Source organism: Kwoniella mangroviensis (genome assembly GCF_000507465.2).
Source record: "Kwoniella mangroviensis CBS 8507 chromosome 1 map unlocalized Ctg02, whole genome shotgun sequence".
NCBI lineage: Eukaryota > Fungi > Basidiomycota > Tremellomycetes > Tremellales > Cryptococcaceae > Kwoniella > Kwoniella mangrovensis.
In genome coordinates this window covers 1227201-1237293 of record NW_027062534.1, presented here as the reverse complement: position 1 = coordinate 1237293, position 10093 = coordinate 1227201, and the positions used below count along the sequence as shown (strand labels likewise).

The window sequence follows — 10093 nt, the reverse complement described above, 5'->3', positions numbered from 1 at the left end:
TGGTGATGTCATCACATCTTCCCAATCTTGAGAACAGATCGTATCCTTCGCTATGCATTCATGTCCCTTTTCTACGTGATAGTCACCTCTTCCTACGAGACTGGTGCACATCGAAGGACTCGCAGGAGTCAGCATGAACGGGTCAGCAGGAGAACAGACGGCCGCATTCGACAACATCCGATTGTCACTCGATCGGGCAACATTGGACGCAGCCCTCGGGAAGAGAAAAGTCCAGGCTATAGATGTGAATGGTCAGCTACTATACGATGAAGAGTGAGTCGAACGGGAACTGTTTGCCGGTCTGGCCCAGAGATGTGAGCCAGAAGTCAGGATGCCATGGGGATCTCAGATATTCTACTTGCTGAGATTGAATCTGTCACAGAAAAATAACGACCGATAGATTGACTGAACAGCTAGAGAGGGTTTGGAACGAATACCCCGACGGACTGCTGGATATCAATGAAGAGAGGTTGGAGAAGCTATCACCTGATGAGGATGCAGTCAAGAAGGAAGAATCCAAGGAAGATCAAGAGACAGAACGGCATCCGTCCAAGATGATGAGCAGAGGTGAAATGGATGAATTGCGGACCGAAGTGCATGAACAACTCAAGTGAGTACTGTGTTCAGATCGAGCTTCGTCACATGCCTGGCGACAGCTCTTATACATCTCATTATTATCCAAAAGTCATTGACATCGTGATAAGTGTTTGTTCCTGACGATATTTAAACTTTTCACTCGATCAACCTTGACAGTGCCGCTCGTAATGAACTTTGGTTCGTCCTCGAACTGGCCAAAACCCTCTCTGTCTCTTCAAGCTTTACCCACCAGCCCCCTCCTCCTCCCAACCAGCAGCCAGACGCTGGCCCGAAGAAGGGGAAACAAAGACCTGCCAAAGCCAACGAAGTAGACGTCAACACCGCTTCAGGTTTTTCGACCTCTGTCCCACAAGAACCACCAGTCTTACCTGCCGGAACATTCTCCATTACACCTTCGACACAACCTACCAAACCTCCTCATACTCAGGTACACGAACTTGAATTAGTCCTCAAATCAAAACGACAGGCATTGGACGAATGTTCCGCATTGATAGATTCGGCGGTATCAGAACTGCAGATGATGGCCAGTGCTGGAGATAGGTTCTGGAGGGACATCAAGTCCTTGAAGGATGGGCAAAATGGCAGAGATCAATGGGCAATACTACCTAAGCCTGATTTTGGAAGGACCATGGTGAAAGGTGAAAAGTCGAAAGATATAATAATACCCTACTCCGTCGATGAAGGTGAGTGCATAGCCCAACAGAGAGCCATGCTGATAGACTTAGCTCCCCGAGCCACGAGATCACGTTGTCTGGCTGCGTTCGACCTTGACCCGACCAAAGAAGATGCTCTTACTTTCGGTTCCAGATCGCATTTACGCCTAAGAACCACATTGAAAGATGTCTCTGGAGCAGTAGTGGGGTCTTCCCCAGTCATAGTGGGAAATTCATCAGGCGTGAGAGCACAGATGGAAGCTGCGCAGATGGAGGCTTTTGATGAGGATCTTTTCAGTGTAGTGAGTGCTCCTGAGGCCGACGCAGATGATCCACTGAGCCTGTTTGTCAGCTCCGCTATGAAGCCTCCCAGATATCGAAGAGTGAGCTAGAGCCGAAGTCAGTATCATTCCCTGCTGCAGAGTATACCCTTTCCTTTGAGCTGGTCAGTACCCTCAGTCACACGGGACAAATACAGTATGTAGCAGCTGATACACAAACTTGTTAGTATGACACCAGAACTCGTTCCCAGATTCCGACTTCTCCCCTGTGTGACCTGATCGTATCTTCGGCCCAATCAAACCTTCTCAATCTGCATCGGCACCGCAAAAGCAGATTGGTATCACCCATGTCATCGAGTACAGCATCACCTACTCTACTCAAACCCATCGTTCACGCATTAAGGTATCGACAACTATGCAACACCATCAACTCCACACTGAGTAACTTCGCGAGTATATTCGAGACAGCAGGTTTAGAGGCTTCTTCGACTTGCCAGATGATTGCTGGCCAATCTTCGTCGGAAGCTATCAGTGAGTTCTTGGTTGGTCGATCGGACACAAGCAAATTGAGTGATACCTATCGATTAGATATTCCTGGTTGGTAAGTGATCGTTTCCCGGCTGTAGTACCGAGTATGAGTATAAGGCTGAGCAAATCGCATATTTGGCTCAGTCGCGGAGTGAAGATCGATGCCCATGCTCCTTTCAGGACTAGTGTGACACTGACCAACGCCACATTCGATCTTTCAAACCCCGAAGAGCTATCCCATATCTTATCCGAGGAGTTTGCGACTCAAATACTTACTCTGCTTCGTTCCGAACTCCGGAACAGAATATCAGATGCGTCAATCAGGTCCAGACTGTTTTTGGATGAATTGGAAGGGATGATACATCTTTCTCAGATCGGTCTGATAAGGTGAGTGGGATGTCCTTGGATGTTTCCCCGGTCAAAAGTCAAGACAGCCTGAGTTAGCTATTTTGAATGAGATGGCTGATGACTAATGCATGTTCGGATGAGACAGAGTTTCAATACCCCCTCCGTTTCATACGATCTTGATCAACGTCGATCAACACACCGAACTGAGACCATCTGCAATCGAACAACCACAAGGATATGATGCCCGACGTGATGGGCATCTGCAGATATGGATCAATAGGGTAGTAGAGGAGTTGATTCCGGGGTAAAAATGCACGCATGTGTAATGGCATGAAGATCCGCATGTACTGTACCATTTCTTTGCATAAATTCGATCAGTCGTCTGCCAGGTTTTCCGGTGATTGCCATAAGAGATCCGTATGCCTTACGCAGAAACCCCTGTTTTGGGAAGCAACCCGTTATACATAGGGCGTAACAGAAGAGAACGTGAGATAACTTAACGTAAGGGAAATTCTTTTTCGAGCATTGAGACGGTACAGACAGATTTCCGATCTGAGACAAATTGCAGTTCGCGGGATCAACAAATTGTTTCTTTTTCCAAATCACCCGAGATAATTGTTTTGTCGTTGGTAACAGTGAGTCGACCAGACGGCAGGAAAAACAGGGCTGCAACAACTATTTTAGTTTGGACCCGTGTTGTTTTCGATCGTTGATTCAGCACGCTTGTTAGACTGCAGATCCCGTTCAGGAACCCGGGGCGTCCGGTGAATGTATTTTTAGTCTTCTCGAGGGGAAAAACCAAGACCATTGAATTTCTGTGATGTCTCACAAATCAAGGAAATTTCTCTGTTAGATCCGCAGGATGATAGGTGTTTATCAAACCAGTCTATACGAACCATTGAGAAAAAAGATATATAAACCCCTTGGTCTCCTCCTTTTGACAAAGATATCTTCACCCACAATCTTCCAATCGCACTCACCAAGCACTCTCTTGCTCCCAAGCCCAAACTCAACCCCCACCCTTTCCTCGACCAATCCTCTTATCGACTTCCTTTGACTAGTCTTTAACAACCATGTTCTTCTCCATTCAAACCATTGCTCTCGTCGCTTCTACCGGTCTCTTGGCCGCTCAAGGAGCTTCTGCCATCTCTATCGAGGAAAGGTCCACTTCATTGTGTAACCAAGCCAACTACGGTGCCTTGGGATACCCATGGAAATCCAACTCCACTCCTGGTTCTTTCTGTTCCAAGACCAAACCTTCCAACAACAGATACTGGAAGCAAATGCCCTTCTCGGACAGTTACGACAAAGTGAAATGTTCCAGTTCTTCCAGAGGTAGATACAACGTCTGTACCGGTGGTAACAAGCGAACCAGCCTTCCCAAGAAATGTAACCCTCCTCACAAATTTCCATGGGGTTACACCGCACCTAAGGCTTCTTCTACCTCCTCGGCTGCTCCCAAGTCAACCTCTTCAGCTGCCGCCTCCATGTCAAGCGCTGCTGCCTCAGCTGCTTCCTCTGCTGTAGCTTCATCAGTCGCTACATCCGCTGCTGCTTCTCCTGCGGCTTCGTCCGACGCTGCTGCTTCCTCTGCCGTGGCTTCACCGGTCGCTTCGGATGATGCCACCCCCGCTTCCGCTGCTGCCTCAGCTTCGGCCTCCGCTGTGGTTGACCCCCTTTCTTACCCAGTCTGTGAGACCACCGTGAGTACAGCTCAGTCTCTTACCCATCAGGGTAAATCGCTAATGATCATGCCTATCGTACAGTACCAAGTCACCTACCAGAACTACACTCGAGTCGCTGCCAACGGTGTTTGGATGGGTCTCACGATGGGTGCTGCCACTCAAGATGCTTCCTACATGACTTACACCCTTTCTACCTCCGTCGATGACTGTCTCGCTGCCTGTGACCAAATCGAAGGTGAATCGCGCGTCGAATTCAATCCATACACCCATTTACCCCGATCCGCCTTCTCGGCGCCACATTCACCTTTCCACCCCTCAATCTTCAAGAATTCATATCTCCTCTTCCTCTCATTGAAATCTCTTCATCCTTGAACCAAATTCAAGCTAACTTCTCCCTCTTTCTCCTTGCCTAGGCTGTGTGTTCGTGAACACCTACTATGACGTTAACGAGGAGGAGAACTACCTCCCCAAGCACACCGACGGTATCCTCACCTGCGCGATGTTCTCCACCTGTGTCGGCACCGACAAGAACGATAACTGGGGTGGTCAAGATGACCCCAACACCATCGTCAACTCTAACGGTTACTGCAAGTCTTCCGCCTGTGGTGCTCCCGCTTAATCAGTGGTACACCTTGCTGGAGCTAGCTAGTGCCGGTTCATCTTAGGTTGATTTGCTATCTCATGGTGTTTCTAGTCATCGGCGATTTTGTAGGATATGTAGTGGGGTCGGTATGTGTGATGAGAGTTCTATGTCTTTGAAAATCCCTGTTGCGTCATTGCAATCGATCCAGAGGGTTGTGACTTGAGATCAAGGCAGAGATCGTTATCAGAACGGGAGCCATCTGCCACTTCATGGCAGGCAGGCAGACGTTGTACGACATTCTGCGCTTAACAGGTGATCAGAGAGAAGACACTCGATCAGCAGTATAAAGTACCCATCAATGATCTCATGCGCAGAAGAAGCGATAAGCTGCAGACTTTTGATCTTCGCAGAGCGCTGCTCTTCGCTTTACACCTGTCTCAACTAACTCAACTCCCGCATTTATCGCATACCACTGTCATGGCTCTCGTAAAAACAAATATCTCACCTGCGAAATGCTGTATCCATCTACACTATGACCGCTTGATCAAGTAGCGCAGACACCTTTTCTTCCTTCCAAAAGCGTGCTTGGCTTACACACAGTAAGCGCCATGTTCGGCCGAATACCTCGACATCTCCCAATACGGTGCCTGAGCTACGATAACTACGCTGTTCAACTGCCGGAAACTCAAAGTTTGTTGCGCAGGTGAAATTGACTGCGAGAAGTCATCAATGACATGGTGGGGCACTGCGAACGACAAATGATGGAAGATTGAAGAGCGCAAACAGCCAAGCTGCGACGAAGGTGAGGAAAAAATACTCATACTCGCTGCCTCAAGTTTTCTAGGAACTAAAAATTAAACTACGCATCTATCTGATAATAATGACATTTGTTGTAAACTGCTCAGTTCAGCTCCATCCGAATTGATGCCAATTCTCACGATCCTTCGGGCCTCACAAGTAACCTGGGATTCTTGGCGAGTGGCCAAACATACATATAATATAACCCACAGGAACCTATAACCTGAATAACCCTTTTCCCTCTTTCTCTTTCTCTTTACAATAATACGTCTGTCTGTATCTATCTGTTCATAGATAGAAGGCGTTCAATCCATATCAATATGGCATCATTGCCTATTTACCATCAAGTACCGACGGACGAGAAGTCCGCTGTGGACTTTTATCACGATGAGCAAGACATTTCCAAGATCCATCCTGCATCTATCGGAAACGGCGCTATCAGACTACCAACCGAAGCCGATCTTGAAAAGAAGAAGAAGGTATTGCCAAAGTGGAAGAAAGCTTTAGTGGCCTTGGCTTTGGTCTGGTTCACCTACACTGTCTTTGGACATATCGGTGGTAAAGGACATGGACATCATCACGGTGTAGACCAATGGAAAGGATATGAATATGGCTCGAAACATGTCTTCTCACCTTGTCATGGTGATGACAAGTTTGCACCACAAGAAGATGAAGTAAGTATGATATCATGATCAGCTTGTTACCAGTCGGATTGACATTTGTTGTTTCTCCACAATTCAGCTCAAAGTCATTCCTACCATTTACGGCACCTCCATCTCACTCGAGGATAATCGACAAATCGCCAATGCCTCATTCTCGATCCCTCTTCACCGAAGAAAAGCATTCAACGTCAATTTCGGTCCAAACGTAGATGCCAATATCATCATCTCCAAATCCGAGATTATGTTGCAAGATGGTGAGGAATCTGCCCAAGGTCAAATTATCGTCGAATCTTCATATGAAAACGAAAACGATGTGAAAGGTGTAGAGATGAAATCTGGTGAATGGTTCAACCAACTATCTATCTCTGTGAGTAAATCATCCTTACTTGTTTTCATTTCCTTCTCAATACATGCTAATACGATTGTGACAGGCTGAAGGATCGATCAACCACAAAGTTCACTTGATCCTTCCCTCGTCTGAATCATTCATTTCATCTCCTATCTCAATCTCCTCTGCCCAATCGCTCAATTTCGAGATTGACTCTTCCGCAACTGGAATCACCTTCCGAGATCTCAAACTCAAATCCGAATCGGGAGATGTCAACGTTCCATCCATTGTTGGTGCAAGAGTAGAGTTGGAAAGTACTACCGGAAATGTTGGTGGTATCTATAATGTATCTAAAGCATTAATCTTGAAAACCGTAACGTGAGTTTTCTCAATCACTCATGGACACTCAGGATTATTAGCTAATAATTGTATTTGAACAGTGGAGATATCGATGCTAAAGTCCATGTTTTACCTCCTTGGAACGGTCCTTCAAGAAGACCCCCTCCTCCTCATGGTGGTGATGATAAGCACAAACCCAAACATCCCAAACACGATGATGATGAGTACAAACCTAAACATCATGCTCACGATGACCACGATGACGATGACGAAGAAGAGGGTCACCGAGAACGAGAACACCGACACTACAAGAAGAGCAAGCATCACAAGAAGAGAGATCACCACCAGAAGAGACATGATAAACACTCTAAACGATCATGGTTATCATCTCTCTTATCACCATTCAAGAAATCTCCACCACCTGGTCCACCTGGTCCTCCTCCCCCTAAACCAGCATTCATCGGTGCGAACTCCATCAACGGTTCCGTCAACATCACTATCCTTTCTCAAGGATCTTACACCTCGTCCGAAATTCGAGCTAGCTCCACTTCGAACAACGTCACCATCCAACATGCCGAAAACTTTAGAGGTTTCTACGATATCTCATCATCGATCGGTAAATTCAATGTCAGTGTTCCTGAGAAATACAAGGATCACCATGTGTTGACTGTTGGCGAAACGGAACATGGAGGATTCCAACACGGTTTGGTAGGATTCAAGAGACCTAAAGGTGAAGAACCACCTAAGAAGAAGCTACCACCTGGAAATGCAACTGAAACTGACTTCGAGGTCGAAATGGACTCTGAAGTTGACATGGAAGTGGAAAAGAGACAATGGAATGATCAACCTCAAGATGGACCTGAAGGTGGACACCCTCCACCACCACCTCACGGTCCTCCATCAGGACCTCCCAAGGGTGATCATCCACCACCACCACCTCCTCCTCCTGGCCCTCCTGGACCACCTAAAGGTGATCACCCTCCTCCTCCTCCACCTCCCCCTGGTCCTCCCGGTCCTCCCAAGGGTGATCATCTACCACCTCCACCACCTCCTCCTCATGGACCACCCGGACCACCACCTCCACCACCAGGAGGTGATCACCCACCACACCCTCCTCCTCATGGACCACCCAGAGGCCCACCAGGACCAGGACCTTTCCCACCTCCCGGACCTCCTCCCCCTCCAGGACACTCACGAGTCTTTGCTCATGCCGATATCGGTAATGTCCAAATTGTTCTCTGAGTACTCTGAGCTCAGCCTTGGAAAAATCAGGACGAGTTCCGCCATGTACGATTAATGGACTCTTGCAAACAAGAAACAGAAAAAAACACCAAAAAAGAGGTAGTAAGATAAGTAAGATAAATACTCGTAAAATCTTCGAAATGATATCTTTGATGAATGCGGATTATAGATAAACAGATACTTGAAATGAAATATGTATTTTGATTCTTGACATTTCTTGCGACTCATCTAAGAGATAAGATGACGACCATCAGTCCCATAACATCTGTGATTGTTCGCGCATCCAAATTTCATGTACGAGACCCCCATGGCTTAGCGGTATTGTCTACTATTACTCTGCTATATGAGGGATATTGTCGGTTCAAGGACTTAGGCATGTGGACTTCTCTACATATCTGATTGTACCTTGAGGAGTATTGCGTCAATTATTTAATCCAGAATTGTGATAAGTTGTATTCCACCAATGTCATGGTCATCTGCAACGGTTAAAGATGAATTTCTACGGTCTGTCACACATTACATTTTCCAAGTCCGACTGTACGCCGTCCGATCCTCTCTTTTCATTTGGATAACGTTAGTACATGACTACGAAGATACGATTGTGTTATCAACGTCAATGAAACCTACATGCGAGGGGTAATCTTGATTGTCGGTTCAGACTGTTATCAGTAGCTTGTCTGTCATGGTCAATCAGAGTCAGTTGAAGATAAGATAGCAGCATACCTTCGTTCTACCGTGTGAAAAGACCGCTTATTGGAGTCCGCACACTGAGATTTTCCTTCCTTTGTTGAGTGCAGATCCCCTAGACAACCAAGATAGCTGGATACACAGATAAGTTAGAGAAGACACTTGTCTTTCACCCCACTTTCACATGTTTCATACACCGCTCAAGCATCCGTTGATCGGTCGCCCAAGGACTTGGAAGGGTCCTCGGTCAGTGACAAAGTCAAACAGGACAGAACAGCACATTCTTCTGCGACCAAAGGATGTCTTATACCATTTTGTAGCAGATGATCGAACTGGTTTGTCGATACGGAGAGTACAAAGGGATGGTGCGAATGGGTTATAGGTTATCCCGGTCCGGTCAAGCGGGCATATTTACATATTTACGATCCCGGATTTTCGGTCGTAAACATTTCAAGATTTGGCATTTTGAAAAGGCTGCTTGCCGCTCCAATCAGATTTCACGTTTTAGCATCGCAAGTTGCCCGAACAGGAAATTAGGCAAAGAGAGGGCGGGGGGAAATCGGTTTTTCCTGAGAACGAGATGGATTTTTGGGGAAATCCAGTACAGTACGAGATGAAAGCAGGATTGCTGTACGGATGAGCTCCCCCAGGCGACCAGGCCATGAAAGGGCTGACTCAAAAGGAAGGGAAGGGGGAAGGGGAAGGGGAAGGGACACAGCCAAGCTATGCATAGAGTCAGTGCTATCGTCGTACAGCAGCAGCATCAAAGGATCATTAAATATGAGCAGACGCAGATAAGAGTTACCCCGAGCATTTCTTATCTTGATCGTGATTGGTTCAATTCGACTCAGTCCCACTGGGCCACTTATAAAAAACCAACTTGACCCGAATCACTGTGGTTTTTCATCATTCCTTCACATAAACCTGCATACCTTGTTATCTACTCGGTTTTGATCCAACCAACTTTCTTCAGTTTAATATCATCATCATCTTTTAGACTTTTCATCTCTTACGAAAAGCTCTTTGTCATTCTCTTTCATCTCTTTCAACTTTTCTTTTCCTCTCTGTAAGTGGTCTTGAGCTGTAAGAGCACATCACGGTAAAGCCGCGCTAACGATTTTGACTCCTTTACTACCTCATTCGGAAATTGACTCTGACTCGTCATTTCTTGCCCCGTCCCTCCCCTTCATCTTGTGACCAACAAACCTCTCTCTAAACGAACAATGAACCAAAAAAACGACTCACCCTGGAACCATTAACGCCATTCGACCCCATCCCATCTCATTACATTCCTGTCCTTGATCACATACCCAACTCATCATCACTATCGATCCTATCACACCCATCGCTCTTATCGATATT

At 46.6% G+C, this 10093-nt stretch overlaps 3 protein-coding genes across 3 annotated transcripts; all 3 read left to right on the top strand.

Moving 5' to 3' along the window:
• Positions 1-133: 133 nt before the first annotated feature.
• On the top strand, positions 134-2715 carry I203_105570 (uncharacterized protein; the record flags this gene model as incomplete). The annotated part of the gene is made up of 8 exons (XM_065517802.1): positions 134-273; positions 383-610; positions 754-1280; positions 1323-1552; positions 1603-1695; positions 1759-2132; positions 2204-2446; positions 2553-2715. 8 exons carry the CDS (start codon positions 134-136, stop codon positions 2713-2715), a joined length of 1998 nt encoding a protein of 665 aa, XP_065373106.1.
• Positions 2716-3480: 765 nt separating this feature from the next.
• On the top strand, positions 3481-4711 carry I203_105569 (uncharacterized protein; the record flags this gene model as incomplete). Its single annotated transcript, XM_019144726.1, has 3 exons — positions 3481-4110; positions 4174-4327; positions 4506-4711. 3 exons carry the CDS (start codon positions 3481-3483, stop codon positions 4709-4711), a joined length of 990 nt encoding a protein of 329 aa, XP_019006061.1.
• A 1082-nt stretch (positions 4712-5793) lies between these two features.
• On the top strand, positions 5794-8044 carry I203_105568 (uncharacterized protein; the record flags this gene model as incomplete). Its single annotated transcript, XM_019144725.1, has 4 exons — positions 5794-6147; positions 6215-6502; positions 6567-6841; positions 6904-8044. 4 exons carry the CDS (start codon positions 5794-5796, stop codon positions 8042-8044), a joined length of 2058 nt encoding a protein of 685 aa, XP_019006060.1.
• Positions 8045-10093: the final 2049 nt, after the last annotated feature.